We start from the raw sequence: 17,603 nt of genomic DNA on the forward strand, positions 1-17,603 counted from the left end.
AAAAGAGCAAGGAGTCCTTTGAACTTGGTGTTCTGGGTTTTTTTCCCCTACTTTCTCATTGGTTGAAGGAAAATTCAAGCCAGAATTCTGAAGAATTTTGCACAGCATACCATGAGAACCTACTGTATTAAATATTCTTGTATGCGCTCAGTTACCATATGACCCTCTTTGATATGCTAAACACTTTGGAAAGCTTCCTGTACTGTAACAAACCAGTATATCATTTATAGTTGATTACATGGGGATTGTGGACATCGTTATAAAAAGTTGAGCGTCTGCTTTCAGGTGCATCACCCCTATGAAGGCAGCGCTCTTTCCTTGGGAAAATCACAGGCTGCCTTCCCCAGGAATGTGAATGTGAAAACTAGTTTTGTTATTCTCATCTTGTTCCAGAGACGTTGTGAGTATTGGTTGTACACAAACTAAAATTTAGTCAGCTAAAGTTCCATACCGTCAGCCATTAATTTAAGCTAGGAAGCAAAAATATATAACGACCTACATCGGTTACCCTTCTCTTCTAGTTAGTTAAGTCAGTTACTGTCATATAATTGAGAATTACGTGTTCACTGATTTTATGGCCTGTATACGGCACAATGGCGGATTAAAAAACACTTATCTACTCAAAACCTGTTAGATCGTGCCTGAAAAACATACCCATTTTGGAACTTAGAAATGACCATTATGGGCCCAAATGATTCCTCTTTGGCAAGATACATGTGGTCTTCCACATCTGTGAACACAGTTGGTTCCATAAAAAAGCCTATTTGAAAAACAGAAAAGATCATCAATTATACGGTAATTAATTTTTAATTAACAGTTTGCCCATTTAATTACATTATAATTTTTGCTTCCCTTCGGGGTCAATAAAACCAAGACAACTTTCATTTTCCTACTTGGCATTAGCATTCCTAGATTCTTATTTTTTAATCTGTTTCTTATCAAAAATTTCAAACATATGTCAAAGTAGAGAAAGTAGTATAGTGAATTGTAAAATAAATATTTTCTCCTATTTTACTATCTTTGATTCATTTTTTATTTCCTTGCTGGAATAATTGAAAGCAAATTCCAGAGATCACAACTTTCACCTCCAAGAATTTCAGTACAAATCTGTAAAAAAATAAGGATTAAAAAAAAATTTTTTTAACGTTTTATTTATTTTTGAGAGAGAGAGAGGGAGAGAGAGAGAGAGTGCGAGCAGGGGAAGGGCAGAGAGAGAGACATAGAATCTGAAGCAGGCTCCAGGCTCCAAGCTGACAGCACAGAGCCCAACGCGGGGCTTGAACTCACAAACCGTGAGATCATGACCTGATCCAAAGTCAATGCTTAACCAACTGAGCCACCCAGACGCCCCGAAAAAATTAAGTATTTTTTTTAACTTCCCACAATACATTATCACATCTAACAAAATTAGTGCTAATTCCTTCTTCATGGTTTCTATTTCAAATGTTTTTTCTCAAAAGTATCTTTCTTACAGTTGATTTGTTTGATTCAGGCTTCAAATAAGTTCTACACATTGCATTCACTTGTTAGATCTCTTAAGTGTCCTTTCATCTAGAACCTTTCACCCCTTATTTTTCATGCCATTGACTTGTTAAACAGATGGAGTCAGTTGTTCTGCAGGATATGTTGCATTTAGATTTGCCTTTGTTTCCTTGGGATGATATTTAATTTGTTCCTTGATCCAGGCGCTTGGGTGGCTCAGTCAGTTAAGTGGCCGACTTGGGCTCGGGTCATGATCTCATGGTGTGTAGGTTGGAGCCCTGCATTGGGCTCTGTGCTGACAGCTCAGAGCCTGGAGCCTGCTTCAGATTCTGTGTGTCTCTCTCTGCCCCTCCCCTACTCATGCTCCGTCTCTGTCTCTCAAAAATAAATAGATGCTAAAAAAAAATTTAAAAGCAATTAATTGTTCCTCGATCCCCTTTATTTCTCGGAAATGGAAAGTTTGACCTAAATTCACAATTAGATTCAGGTTAAACATTTTTGGCAAGAACACTGCAGAGGTGATGCTGTGTGGTACCTGTTGTATCCCATAGGAGACACATCAGACCTGGATGTTCTGCTTTCACTGTTGCTAAGAATGACCAGGGGCTCCCAGCTGGTGACAGCTTGACCTCTCCATCATAAAATTGTATTTTTCTCCTTGAGACTGGCAAGCCATCCTGGGTGAGAAACTGAGACCTTGTATGTACTCAGCTCCCCCCATCAACCTCTCTCCTGACAACTTTAGCCTCCCTTGATGATAACTGCCTCATCAATCATTTCACTCAATTAGGGGTACAAAGTGGTGATTTTTCTATCATTTTTTTTTCTACGTTAATTAGCAGGCACTCTTCTGTTAAAAAAAAAAAAAAAAGTCTCCCTTATCAGCTACTCAGTGTACCAAGACCTTTGGTTCATACCGGAAACATAGACAAATGTTACCTTTTCCCCTGCTAATGATCAATTTGCAGAGTAAGGTGTTGGAGCACAATCCCAGTATGCCTCCTGTGGAGGTGGTCTTACCTGGCCTTTGAACTTGTCTTCCCCCGTACACCAAGGTGGCCCCCTCTTTCACTCCAGCTTCACAGTATTGCAGAAGCTTTTCCAGATGGGCCTTATGATTTTGGGGCCCGTGATCAGTAGATCTGTCAAGTGGATCACCAATTTTCATCTTTTTAATTTCTTCCACCTGTTTGTCACCCAGTTCACAAAACACAATTGACTGTTAATAATAATAATGGATACCCTCAGCTCAGCTTCTACTGTGTGGTGGATGTTGTACTAAGCTGTCCAAAGATGTGTTGTCTTTTAGTCTTCACAGAAGCACCCACGGAAGCATGGAGGTGGGTATTCATTATTTCCATCTTACAGATGAAGAAACTGAGGCTTAGACAGGGTAAGTGATTTAAGACACACAACCACTAAACATAGTAGAGTTTTCCTGACTTGAAAGCCCAAGCTGTTAACCACTAAGTTCTAACAGACTATAAGCTATGTATGTATGTTATATTCAAATTATCCTGAGTGTTAATCCATTAGAATAGCAGACCTGATGTTCTGGAATTTTTGTTAACACAGCACACTTTTACTCTTCAGGACAGAAGAATTTCTGTCCATAGCAATGGCCACGTTGCTATCTTTTTTTCTCCCCACCAAATGTGGCAGACTGCCCTTGAGACATTTTCATGGTATAGCCATGCCAGAGGAATTGCTAGAATGTTCTGATAAAAAGCTATCTTTGTTGTGCAATGTTCATCAGAGGCATGTCTTTGTAATCGTTTCCCATGCACCTCACTTACCTTAACCTACTTTTGCATTTTCTTATTTATTTATTTTTAATGTTTATTTATTTTTAAGAGAGAGAGAGAGAGAGTGGGGGAGGGGCAGAGAGAGAAGGGGGCAGAGGATACAAAGCAGGCTCCATGCTGACAGCAGAGAGCCCCATGTGGGGCTCGTACTCATGAACTGTGAGATCATAACCTGAGCCAAAGTCAGATGCTTTACCAACTGAGCCACCCGGGGGCCCCTGCATTTTCTAATGTTAAGTCCATTTCCAGTAAGAAGAAAGAATGAGAGTTACCATGACCCAATAGGGCCCTGAATTTGAATTTAGGCCTGGCAAGAATCTCTCAGTAAGTGCTCAAGAAATAGTTGCTGAATGAGTGAATGCATACAGATTACATGTGTACAAAACATGTTTATTGATGGGCTGATAAGGTAGACTCTTGACATTTCTGGTCTCAGCATTTGAAATGTCAACTAATTGCAAAAGTTCTGTAACTTTTATTTTACCGTGGCGCAAAACTGAATTACAGGGGTGCTCAGGAGGGTAGCCACTGCCCTCCATAGGTCTTCTTGTTTTCTTTTCTTTTTTTTTTTTTTTTAACTATTTTTATGTCTATTTCTTTATTTTGTGAGTGAGAGAAACAGAGAGTACAAGCAGGGGAGGGACAGAGAGAGGGAGAGAGTGAGAGAGAACCCCAAGCAGGCACAATGATGTCAGCGCAGAGCCTGACATGGGGCTCGATTCCATAACGCTCGGATCATGACCCGAGCCGAAATCAAGAGTCAGATGCTTGACTGACTGAAACACTCAAGCACTCCTGGTCTTCTTTTTTTTCCATTCTCATGAAGAAAGAATGTCTTTTCTTCTTGGGAATGGGGAGAGGGAATTGACCCTAAAAAAAAAGAAGCTGGGTGCTGGTTTTTCAAATACAAACAAATTCATGATTACTGTTACCATAATAATGGCATACTGTATTATAGTTTAGTTTATTTTAGTCACACAATTCGTGTTAATAGTTCTACAAATGGCTTCCTTTGGTCTTATGTTTATAATCATGACCAATCTATAAGAGGTGTGTATGTATATATGTATGTATGCATGTATGTATTTATCTGTACATTTTAGTGGAGGAAATGATTGGCTGTCTGATTAACAGTGCATTGACGATTTGCAAGGATCCAGTAGTATATCTCTCTTAGTCAACTTAGGAATTTACAAAAATCTAGGAGTATACTTCCCATTAGTCTCAAGGATATAATTTACTATAAATGTAGAGCAAGGTATAGATAATAAAAACTTTTAAGGTTTTTTTTTTTTTATAAAGACCTATACCTTTTTACTATGAAAAACTGAAAATACATAAAAAAGTAGACAATAACATGACATCCCATTTACCCATCATCCAGCTTCAACAATTACCAACTCTTGGCCAATTTGTTCCCTTACTCACCTCCTCCCCTCCTGGGTTTTTTTTTTTTTTTTAATTCTTTTTTAATGTTTATTTCTTTTTGAGAGAGAGTGTGGGAGTGGGAGAGGGGCAGAGAGAGAGAGAGACACAGAATCCAAAGCAGGCTTCAGCCTCCAGCTGTCAGCACAGAGCCCGACATGGGGCTCAAACCCATGAACCACAAGATCATGACCCGAGCCAAAGTCAGACGCTTAACAGACTGAGCCAGCCAGGTGCCCCTATCCTCCTGGGTTACTTTGAAGCAAAGTCTACACATCATACAATTTCCTCTGTAAATATGTCAGAAAGTAGCTCTAAAAGGTAAGGACTCTGTCATTTAAAATATGGCGCAGTACTAGTATCCCAGCTAAAAAATCATCAATATCGCCAGAAGTACTTTTCAGGTAAAAGCAGTTTCTATAAAGCAAATTGGAAGACGTCTTACCACTCTTGTCACAAATTCATCGTGGATGGCTTCTTCCACAAACAAGCGCCCGGCTGCAATACAGTTCTCTCCTTTGTTGAAAAATACTGCCCCCATGCCCTTCAGCAACAGAAGAGAAAATATTAACAGTACTTCAGATTGTCATAAGATCACACACACTGAGAATTAGATGTTGTTGGAAGACAGCAGAAAAACAAAAGTCAGAGCCAATGCCTTGGCCTAGCTAATGATGGGAATTGTCTAGAGATACTCAGTTTTGATCTAGCACGATTTTAGGGATTTTGTTTCTCCTTCCCCCCTTTTGGTCCAAGAGCGCTTAAAAAAAAAAAAAAAAGTGTGTGTAACAGTAAGGATACACCACTAAGAACAAATTTTGTGTTGTAAGAAAATCTATATTATTTGATACATTTAAATGTACTACTGGTATACCAGATTTTGCTTTTAAAATCTTGACATCAGTTTGTATAAATCATGAATGCTTAGAAAAGACTCTCTTATCCCCCAAGTTTTAAATACAGCTTAATGATACAAGTGTAAAGGTACTATTTTTTTTAATTAAGTGACTTAAATAGTCCTAAATCTAAGCATCAAGAGAGTGGCTTCTATTTATGACCAGACAAAACCCAATCTCATTTTGAGATTTCTGATAAAAAAGGAGATGAGACATGTTTTAGACGTAGGCACCTATTTAGGGAGATTTGTCCCCCTCTTACCATTCTCACGGCCTTGTCAAGTTCACAGTCATTGAATATTATAAGTGGGGATTTGCCACCAAGTTCAAGGGAAACTTTCTTCAGGTTGCTCACAGCACAGCTAGAGGAAAATAAATGGGAAATGAGCATTCTCTCGCGTGGGCCTTTTTAACTCTAAGTTACCACTCGGCATGGAAAATATAATTGAGCCTCAGAAATATTAAGAAACTTATTCAAAGACAAAACACAAATGGTTGAAGGGTAGTAGCCGTTGAAGCCCAGTGATGAGCACATGGGAGTTCATTCCATGATTCTGTGTGCTTTGTAAATATTAGAAAGTTTCCATAATAAAAAGCTTTTATAGGGGCGCCTGGGTGGCACAGTCGGTTAAACATCCGACTTCAGCCAGGTCACAATCTCGCGGTCCGTGAGTTCGAGCCCCGCGTCGGGCTCTGGGCTGATGGCTCGGAGCCTGGAGCCTGTTTCCGATTCTGTGTCTCCCTCTCTCTCTGCCCCTCCCCCGTTCATGCTCTGTCTCTCTCTGTCCCAAAAATAAATAAACATTGAAAAAAAAATTAAAAAAAAAAAGCTTTTATAATTCTGTCATTCAATAACTAGAGATCCTCATGGATAAATTTAGATTCCTTAAGAAATTTGGTTACATAAAGCCCTGGCAAGGAATTTAACCTCTAGCCAGATTCCTGAAGCATTACAGAAACAAAATATCAATTTTTAGAAGTACGTTATTTATTTCCCCCATTTGCAAAAATATTGTTATTTAAAACATTTAAAATACTCCCAAAAACTCAGAAAGAAGAAAAAAAAATCAAAAAATTCCATTCCATGGCTTCATATCCATGTTTTCACCATTTTGACATACTTATTTTTGGTCTGTGTCCAACCACAGCCTTTGCCTTATTTAAAATGGTTGTGATCAGGGCACCTGGGTGGCTCAGTCGGTTAAGCGGCCGACTTCAGCTCAGGTCATGAGCTCGCGGTCCGTGAGTTCCAGCCCCGCGTCGGGCTCTCTGCTGACAGCTCAGAGCCTGGAGCCTGTTTCAAATTCTGTGTCTCCCTCTCTCTGACCCTCCCCCGTTCATGCTCTGTCTCTCTCTGTCTCAAAAATGAATAAATGTTAAAAAAAAATTTTTATAATGGTTGTGATCACCCCATATGTACAATTTTATATCTTAGTTTTCTTTTTTCTTTCTATTTACCTTTTAACAATATTTTTCAATATTATTAAAAATTCTCCATGAACATGATTGCGTGGACCTCCATTACACTGACATCCTTTTTTTTTTTTTTTTTTTTTTTTTTGAGAGAGAGAGAGAGAGAGAGAGCGCAAGTGGAGGAGAGGGGGGCAGAGGGGGAGAGAAAGAATCCCAAGCAGGCTTAGAGCCTGCTTAGAGCCCAACACGGAGCTTGATAACACAACTCAGGGATCATGACCTGAGCTGAAGTCAAGAGTCCATGCTTAACCAACTGAACCACCCAGGCATCCCTACACTGACATACCTTAACCATGCCTTATTTTGGACATTTAGATTGTCTGCAATTTTTTTAAAAAACAAATGTTACTGCATTTTAGGAATTCATTTTATAAATAATCCATATTTGCCATTTATATGTCTCTTCAGTTTCTTACTTATGCTCCAAGACCAATTTGGGCCACAGCTTTAGTATGCAAAAATTTTTTGTTCTGGATTTTCATAGCTACCAGTAGGGTGTAGAATTCCAATATGGCTCTAGTTTTATGGACTATGGGCTTTATGCTTTGGAGAGTATTTTATTATATGAAAATATCTCAATACCCTGCAGTGATAAGTAGATTTCTCTTCTAAATCTGATGTGGGTTTTCTCCTTGCAAGCACATTTTTTTTTAAGCTTATTTATTTACTTTTGAGAGAAAAAGAGAGAGAGAGAGAGCGCACAAGTGGGAGGGGGGCAGAGAGAAGGAGAAACGGAGTCCCAAGCAGGCTCCGCACCATCAGCACAGAGCCCTATGTGGGGCTTGAACGCACAAACCGTGAGATCATGACCTGAGCTGAAATCGAGTCAGATGCTTAACCAACTGTGCCAGCCAGGTTACCCCCTCCAAACACATTCTATGTAAAAAAGCAAAAAAGCATAAACAAAAACCTGGTTTACTAGGATCTGCAGCAAATCAACACGCTAAAACCAATACCTCTTCATGATCTGTTTGCCAATAGCAGTGGACCCAGTGAAACCAAGTTTACGGATATCAGGATGTTCAGAAAGGCGTTGCCCAGCTATGCCACCTGTGGAATCAGGGAGGAAAACATGAATTAAAACATTATTCAAGTTCTTACGGTGAGAGTGACTTTGAATTCATTGAAGTAGATTTCTAAGCTTTCTTAGTTTCACATTTTCTATATTAATTACAAATTGAAAAAGTCTAAATAATGTCCTCCATGCAATTATCAGCCCCCCAGAAGACAGGTAAGCATTGGTTTTTCATCTTCCAAGGTAATTTTTAAAAATTGAAACAGGCCACCTTACGGTAGTTTTACAACGTTGTTCAATTTCTGCTCCTCCCACCCTACTCACCCACCATTATATTTCTACTCTAAGATTTTTAGCACATGGTAAATATATTTATCCTTAAGTTAATTATTTGGTAAATTGTATTTAACTTTAATATATGGTAGTTACAAGACAAGACTCTAGAGGGAAAATAGTCGCTCAGCTACTCCTGTACCATTCATTACTCACAGCCAAGTGAGTCCTTTGATGGTTTACCTGAGCCTGGGATGATGTTGATTACCCCCTTGGGAAAGCCTGCTTTCACGGAGAGCTCAGCAAACTTCAAAGCAGTCAAGGGCGTGACCTGAGCAGAAGCAGACCACAATTACCTTCTTCAGACCCTGTCTTGTCCTTTAGACTAGTATCCTGCTTTTCCTTTCTGGCCGTTTTATTTTTTCTTTTATTTTGACATAACTTCAGACTTACCGGGCGCCTGGGTGGCGCAGTCGGTTAAGCGTCCGACTTCAGCCAGGTCACGATCTCGCGGCCCGTGAGTTCGAGCCCCGCGTCAGGCTCTGGGCTGATGGCTCAGAGCCTGGAGCCTGTTTCCGATTCTGTGTCTCCCTCTCTCTCTGCCCCTCCCCCGTTCATGCTCTGTCTCTCTCTGTCCCAAAAATAAATAAAAGTTGGAAAAAAAAAATAATAACTTCAGACTTACAGCAAAGTTGCAAAAACAGTACAAAGAATTCCTATATATCCATCACCCAGGTTTCTCAAATGTTAACATTTGACTACATTTGCTTTATCCTCTTTTTCTCTTTATTTTTCTCTGAACTGTGTAAGAGTAAAACATAGACGTGCCCCTTCACCTGTAAATACTTTTTTTGTTAAAAATTTTTTTACATTTATTTATTTTTGAGAGACAGAGCACAAGTCAGGGAAGGACAGAGAGAGAAGGAGACACAGAATCTGAAGGAGGCTCCAAGCCATCAGCAAAGAGCTCGACGCAGGGCTTGAACTCACAGACCTGGAGATCATGACCTGAGCCAAAGTCGGACACTCAACCAACTGAGCCACCCAGGCGCCCTTCACCTGTAAATACTTTTGTGTGCATTTCCTAAAAACAAAGAGTTCTTTTACATAACCACAGTACAATGATCAAAATCAGAAAATTAACAACTCATTAGAAAACCTTATTTACAGACCTTATTCTGTTTTCACCAATTGTCCCAGTAATGCGCATTGTAGAAAAAGGAAATCCAAGATCATACGTGGCCTTTCCATGTCTGTAGTCTCCTTTAATCTGGGAGAGTTTCTGAGTTTTCTTTTATATTTCATTTCCCTAACATTTTTGATAAGCACAGGCTAGTTATTTTTGGACAACGCCCCTTCATCTGGATTTGTCTGCTGTTTCCTCATGATTCGATTCAGGTTGTGCACTTGTTCAAGTGCAAGAACTTTGGCAAGAACACCACAGGACTGATGCTGAGTCCTCAGAGCACCATCTCAGGAGACACATGCTATCAAATAGCCCCAATATTGGAAATGTTAACTTTGATGATTTGGTAAAGGGAGTCTGCTATGTTTCACCACTGTAAGTTACTCATTTATATTTTGTAATTGATAAATATATTGTAGGAAGAGATTTCAAGACTATTTAAAGCCATGATTAAACAATTGGAACTTTCACCCTGACGTTGGGAAGGTAAGTGGGGTTGTATGTTGAGTTCAATCACCAAGAGAGCTTCTGGGTTGGCAAATGCATCTATGTGATGGGAGGGTGGTGCACCTGAACTCCACAACCTGAGCTCCTGTGCTCATGATCCTTCCAGACCTCAACCTACGTACCTTTTCATCTGACTGTTGGTTTTGATCCTTTATAATAGAGTCATAGTAAATAAAGTGTTTTCCTGAATTCTGTCAGCTATTGTAGCAAATCACACCCGAGGAGGGGGTCATGGAAACCTCTGAATTATAGCCAGTCGGTCGGAAGTACAGGAGGCCCAGGGCTCACATTGGCATCTGAAATGGAGGCAGTCTTGTGAGACTGACCGAGCCCTTCACCTCTGGGGTCTGTGCTAAAGCTCAAGGTAATTAGTGTCAGAATTGGCTTAAATTGTAGAGCACCTAGCTGGTGTTTAGGGAGTTAAAGAATAGGTTGGTATGGGGGGGAAGAAAAAACCCCACACATTTGGTGTCAAAAGGGCTGTGAGTAAAAAAAATTCAGAATTTTAGAAACCAAGATCTGGACACTGTTGTTGCTTCTAGGCCTTCTCAGGAGACAGAGCTGGGGGATAGCTATATGTTTGCCCATACACACATAAGTGTATCTATCTGTGTGTCTGTATCTATCTTCCTATCTATCATCTATCCCCACCAGATCCATTTCTTCATCACGCTATCTAAATATATTAAAACATATGAATTTGTGAATACCTCCATCCGATATCTCAGGGTTCATTCAATCTTTTCCCCTTTTTGCATGTGTAACTCTCTTCTCCAACACTGAGAAACATGGCTTCCAATAGTTACAAAACATTTACTGATTTGCTCAATCCTTAAATGTATAGAGGACAATTTGAGAATTATTAAGCTATGTCCCTATGAAAAAGAAGCCTACTAACTAGCGTTCAATACTTATGTACAGTGATTTTGCCTTTAGACTCAGGGCACATAGTCCCAAAGTCTCTCAAAAGTTACTTGGATTAATGTTTCCTCACTTCCCTCAATGGGATCATGTTACTCTTCTGAAATGTGGCTTAGTGCATTTGTTTTTATTTGTATTCAATTTTAGGGGTTTTGCCCCATCTGGGTTGATCATATTTCTTTTATTTCGTGGTTTGTCATTGTTGAGTATGGGAAATATGCTTCCAAAAGTGAGGAATATACAAAAGGTACAGTCAGAGAAATGTTATTCCCTGCTCCCCTTCCCTCTACCCCTTCCGTCCCGTCTCCTCATAGCCTGTAGCTAATCAACCTCATTCGTCTACCGTGTATCCTTCCTATGTTTCTTTTGTTCAAGTGAACAGATACGTATCTTCTTATTTTCCCTCCTTTTTTACACAAAGATGGCATAATAGAATCTCATTTTTAACATCGATTACAGCAGTGCATAACTCAGAAGCAAAATGAAAGTCATAATTTCCACACTTAAAAACCAGTGCTGATTATGTCTTTGTTAGTGTAGTCCCAATGAATGGAATGTGCAAGGAGATCCATGGAGGTGTGAAAAGAGGAATAGTAGAGCTTCTATTTAATGGACAAAGATATGCAGTAAGTCATACATAACTAACATTTATTATATGGCGGGATCATGATACTCTCGCTCAGTCTGAATGAAGGCCAGAAGGTCATGGGTCACAAAGGTATGTCCTAGGAAAGAACAGGAGTTCACAAGGGCAAGGGAATGACAGTGATTTCCCCACTTGCTCATTTGCTTTCAGAATATTGCCACATGTTGAAGTTTATTGGCCTGGTTACATGGATTCACAGACTATATATTGTTATATATTATTACTTTAACTAACCCAGCCTTCATAAAACGGACAAGTGGCTGAAAAAGAAACTGTGTAATAAATAATAATACTACCAAGGCAACAAGCAAACAAGCAAAAGGCAGGGCTAACACTTTCCTTCTAGTAACACATCCACTGCGGTAAACTGGTGAGGTTTAAAAAATGGCCATCTAGTTAAACTCAATGAGAAATTGGTCTTAAACATTTGAAATCATCAAGAAGATATCTGAAACAGTAGATTTACATCTACTCCAGTTAAAGATGGTCCTAGCCCAAAGGGTGTATTATTATGACTTTGTATGAAACCACAACTAGAAAGACATTTAGAAACTAAGTACCCTGGATTAATGGTAGTTCTTTTTAAGTAAGAACAAAAAGATTTTATATCATTAATAAATAAAATAAAACAAATGGTTTAATCTTTATCTCTTTCCTTTTCATTTCTATTGGCTTTCTTCCATTTGGCTGCTCAGTTCTCCCAGCAGGACTATCGGTTTAAATGATGTATAGGAAAGCATCTAGCAGTGTTCTGGGCAAGAGTAGGTCATTGCTAATGCTCTTATTACATTAATAAAGTGGTTGGAATCTGTCAGACCTGTGGCCAGTCCAGGCCACGGGAATCTGTACCTTCCTCTCAGGTTAAAGGGAAAGGGAGACCTCTGATTCAGTCCTCCTGACATTCACACAGGGGCCTTAATACTGGAAATGGTTTCATACTATCATTATGTAATATTATCCAATAAAATAAAAAGATATCAGGGCACTTGGGTGGCTCAGTCAGGTAAGTGTCTGACTCTGGTTTCAGCTTGGGTGGTGATCTTGTAGTTCATGAATTCAAGCCCCACACCAGGCTCTGAGCTGATAGTGTAGAACCTGCTTGGGATTCTCTCTCTCTCTCTCTCTCTCTCTCTCTCTGCCCCTCCCTGTCTCTCTCTCTCTTTCTCTCAGAATAAATAAATAAACTTAAAAAATAAAAATAAAAAGATAGCTATAACAGAACAACAACTTTGGGTCTTTCATTTACAAGATTAAAATTATCATCAATCACTAAACTGTCAGGGTTTTTTTTAAGTTTTAAAAAAAAAATTATTTATTTTTGAGAGAGAGAGAGGCAGAGAGAGAGGGGGAGAGAGGATCCCAAGCAGCCTCTGCACTGAGAGCACGGAGCCCAGCGTGGGGCTCAATCCCACAAACCGTGAGATCATGACCAGAGCAGAAATCAGAGGAGTTGGACGCTTAACCGACTGAGCCACTCAGGCACCCGTAAACTCAGTCACAAGTTTTAAGCTGCGTTGGAGTCAGACTGTAATCTCCATGGGAACAGAAACTTTGTGCGTCTTTGTCTTATAGATGCCTGGCAATTAGTATACCCTCAATGAATGTTCATAATTTTCGAACATTATATATAATCATTGGAATTCTTCACTATTTAGCACTCTCATAGGATACCATTTAGTGATTCTCAACCCTGACTGCATCTTAGAAACAAATGGGAAGCTTTCAAGCAATACTAGTTCCTCAGCTCCAAACTAGACCAATTAAATCAGCAACTCTGCCAAGGCGGCCCAGATATCAGTATTTTAAAATGAGAACTCCAGGGGCGCCTGGGTGGCACAGTCGGTTAAGCGTCCGACTTCAGCCAGGTCACGATCTCGCGGTCCGGGAGTTCGAGCCCCGTGTCGGGCTCTGGGCTGATGGCTCGGAGCCTGGAGCCTGTTTCCGATTCTGTGTCTCCCTCTCTCTCTGCCCCTCCCCCGTTCATGCTCTGTCTCTCTCTGTCCCAAAAATAAATAAACGTTGAAAAAAAAAATTTTTTTTTAAATGAGAACTCCAGGTGATTCTATGTGTAGCCAGGATTAAGCGCCCCCAGGCTAGGTTATCTGTCCCTCTTCACTCTACTAGCTTCCTGCTCCTTAATGAGTAGTGCTACCCGGGGAAATGGCACTCCTATAGCATGCTGGGGAATTGGTCCCGTTTCCATGGAAGCATTTGTCATATCTACCACACAAATACACGTATCTGTGAGTGATTCGGCTCTCAGAAACATATCCTTTAAATATGCTTCCACACGTGTATAATGCCGTATTTACAAGGGTAATAACTGTAGCACATTTTATAATACCAAAAGAGCAGGGGCGCCTCGGTGGCTCAGTCCATTAAGGATCTGACTCTTGATTTCAGCTCAGGTCATGATCTCACTCACGGTTTGTGAGATCAAGCCCCGCTTTGGGCTCTACACTGATGGCTCAGAACCTGCTTGGGATTCTCTCTCTCCCTCTCTCTCTCGGCCCCTCCCCTGCTCATGTTGTCTCTTTCTCAAAATAAATAAATAAAACTTAAAAAAAAAATAATACCGAAAGGGCAGAACAATCTAAATATCCATTAACTCGGGATTGGTTAAATAAAATATAGTTTAACTATACAATGGAATATTATGGGAGATGGTTTATTTATACATTGGAAATTGTACCAAAAAAAGGAAGATTTTTTCTTTTGCTAAATATGTATAGAATGCTACCATTGTATTGCATTATGGTCAGAACACTTAATACAACATCTACCCTCTTAACAATTAAAAAAAAATTTTTTTTTAATGTTTATTTACCTTTGACACAGAGCGAGCAGGGGAGGGGCAGAGAGAGAGGAAGACACGGAATTGGAAGCAGGCTCCAGGCTCAGAGCTGTCAGCACAGAGCCTGACACAGGGCTTGAACTCACAAGCTGCGAGACCATGACCTGAGCCAAAGTCAGCTGCCAACCGACTGAGCCACTCAGGTGCCCCTACACTCTTAACAAATTTTAAGTGTATCATGCACTATTGTTCACTGTAGACAAAATGATACACAGCAGATCTCTAGGACTTATTCATCTTGCATAACTGAAACTTTGTGCCTGTTGATTAGCAATTTCCCATATTCCCTTCCTAAGGGAATACCTAAGAAACTAATGGAATACCTAAGAAACTAATAAATAACAATTAATGACATTGGTTGCCCCTAAGGAGGTAAATTGGCTGGGGGATTAAGAATAGGAGGGAGACTTTTCATTACCTATCTCTGTATGTTTCTAGTTTGAAATTTTTTTAAATGTATACCTATTTTTTTTTAATGAAATTGGGGTGCCTGGGTGGCTCAGACAGTTAAGCATCTGACTCTTGATTCTGGCTCAGGTCATGATCTCACAAGATTGTGAGTTAGAGCCCTGCCATAGACACTGCACTAATAGTCTGCTTGGGACTCTTTCTCTCCTCTCTCTCTCTGTCCCTTGCTCTTTCTCTCTTTCAAAAATAAATAAATAGGGGTGCCTGAGTGGCTCAGTCAGTTCAGCATCTAACTTTGGCTTGGGTCATAATCTCACAGTTTGTGAGTTCAAGCCCCATATTGGGCTCTCTGCTGTTGGCACAGAGCCTGCTTTGGATCTCAAAAATAAATAAACATTAAGAAATAAACATTTTAAAATATTTTTAATTAAAAAGATTTTTAATGTTTTATTATTCATTTTTGAGAGAGAGAGAGAGAGAGAGAGAGTGTGAACAGGGGAGGGGCAGAGAGAGGGGGAGACACAGAATCTGAAGCAGATTGACAGAGCCCAACGCAGGGCTAGAACCCACAAACCACCAGATCATGATGTGAGCCGGAGGCTTAATGGACTGAGCCACCCAGGAACCTCAATAAATAAACATTTTTAAAAAATGAAATTAGGAGCACCTGGGTGGCTCAGTTGGTTGAGCATCTGACTTCGGCTCAGGTCATGACCTCACGGTTTGTGGGTTCGAGCCCCACATCGGGCTCCGTGCTGACAGCTCAGAGCCTGGAGCCTGCTTCAGATTCTGTGTCTCCCTCTCTGCCCCTCCCCTGCTTGTGCTCTGTCTCTCTCTCTCTCAAAAATAAATAAACATTAAAAAAAATAAAAATGAAATGAAATTGTTTCTAACAAGCAAAACCAGGATGACTGTGGTCACTACGACTAAGTAGTAATGCCAAATGAAACCGTAATTTCTTAAGTCCTAAAAGAAGAAATAAAAGGAGAGGTAATAGGTAATGAACTGTAAATCCTTCTAGAATAGTGACCAAGTTTTCTCCGTGACTTGTGTCCCTCAGAACGTCTCCTACTGGTCACTTTTACACAGGCCATGCTCAGCCAGGGATTAAGTTGACTACCATATTCTTTTCCCTGAAAAGCTACTCTAGCATTAAAAGATTTTTTCTGAGAACTTCTATCATTTGAATTATTATTTTTTATTATTTGTTATTCAATGTACATATACTTACAGTTGCCACGATTATGTACATTCTTTTGCCTCCTTTTCCTTCATCTTCCATATCTTTATAATATTTTTAGTAATTAAAATTCAAATGCCTATGTAATACTTTTCTTTGGATGTCTTATAGTTACTCTAAATAATTCCCTAATCATTAGGCATTTGGCATTTGGCAAGAATTGGAGTGGCTGGTAGAAATTCAGTGGATTTCACAGAGTAGCCCTATGCCTGCTTCCCTTGCCATGGAAATTTTAAATTGTGGGATATCCATGCGTCACATTAGGCAGCCATTAAAAATGAAGATTCGGGGCGTGTGGGAGGCTCAGTCGGTTAAGTGTCCGACTCTTGGTTTTGGGTCAGGTCATGATCTCGTGGTTTTGTGGGTTCGAGCCCTGCATCCGGCTCTGCACTGAGAGTGCAGAACCTGCTTGGGATTCTCTCTCTCTCTCCCTCTCTGTCCCTCCGCCACTCATGCTGTCTCTGTCTCTCTCAAAGTAAATAAATAAACTTCAAACAAAAATGCAGATTCAACTAATAGGAAAAGATGCCCAGCCATGATGCCTTTGAAGATGTCATAATACACAATCTCATTTTTGTCTAAAGACATATTGTTTATAAATGGGTGTCTCTGTTTTCAAGTAAGTAGGCGAGTAGGAGGTTGTGCCCTGGCTCCTTGCATCTTACCTGCGCTGGCTTGAGCACTAGGGTGTTACCCGCCGCCAGACACGCGGCGCTTTTCCACGCCAGCATCATCAGTGGGTAATTCCAGGGGATGATAATGGCGCAGACCCTGCAGAGGTAGAAGAACAACCATCCTTAGTTGTCTCCAACCAACACAACTCACCCAAGTCACCCTCGGCGCTCTCCTTGTCTCACCCAAGCGGCTCCTTCTTGGTGAAGGTCAGATTGCGATTTGGACGGGCCTGGTTGATTGGAATAGTAGAACCCTAAAGAGTCAAAAAAAAAAAAAAAAAAGGTGATCCTCATTTCACTCATTGAAATGAGTAAGTTTAATCTCAAGGAATCCATTTTCTTAGCTGGTATGAAAAGGCAGTGTTCAATTTGTAAGAATATATGATATATAAGAAATATATTCACACCAAAAAAAAGAAACTGCTATTTCTTTCTGGAAAGAAGTAAGACACAGGAGAATAAACATAATTCTATCTATCTATCTATAAAACATAGTTCTAATTTAGTTACCTCCATTCCCAACTTCTTGGCACGGCAGAGAATATTAATTGTGTAACCAATAGCCATTCTTCCCTCTGTCGTTATATTAATAATGGTGATATGGTTCATGAGTTCAAGCCTGCATTGGGCTCCGCACTGACAGTGCAGAGCCTGCTTGGGATTCTCTCTCTCTGTCTCTCTCTCTCTCTCTCTCTTTCTTCTCCTACACCAGTTGTGCCCTCTCTTTCTTTCTCAAAAATAAATAAACTTTATTTTAAAAAAATAATGGTAAGGGGCACCTAGGTGGCTCGGTTAAGG

The 17,603-nt window shown here is 40.1% G+C and overlaps 1 protein-coding gene across 1 annotated transcript in view; it reads right to left on the reverse strand.

Annotated features, from left to right (window-relative positions):
* ALDH1L2 (aldehyde dehydrogenase 1 family member L2) overlaps positions 1 to 17,603 on the reverse strand; it is a 67,934-nt gene that overhangs the window by 4,800 nt on the left and 45,531 nt on the right. Inside the window, exons 14-21 of the mRNA XM_043562385.1 lie at positions 16,989 to 17,059; positions 16,797 to 16,902; positions 8,613 to 8,700; positions 8,038 to 8,131; positions 5,871 to 5,970; positions 5,158 to 5,256; positions 2,503 to 2,668; positions 655 to 760 (exon numbers count right to left, since the gene is read on the reverse strand). Coding sequence (XP_043418320.1) covers positions 655 to 760; positions 2,503 to 2,668; positions 5,158 to 5,256; positions 5,871 to 5,970; positions 8,038 to 8,131; positions 8,613 to 8,700; positions 16,797 to 16,902; positions 16,989 to 17,059 — 830 coding nt within the window. The remainder of the gene's footprint in view (positions 1 to 654; positions 761 to 2,502; positions 2,669 to 5,157; positions 5,257 to 5,870; positions 5,971 to 8,037; positions 8,132 to 8,612; positions 8,701 to 16,796; positions 16,903 to 16,988; positions 17,060 to 17,603) is intronic.

Source organism: Prionailurus bengalensis, chromosome B4 (assembly GCF_016509475.1).
Source record: "Prionailurus bengalensis isolate Pbe53 chromosome B4, Fcat_Pben_1.1_paternal_pri, whole genome shotgun sequence".
Lineage (NCBI taxonomy): Eukaryota > Metazoa > Chordata > Mammalia > Carnivora > Felidae > Prionailurus > Prionailurus bengalensis.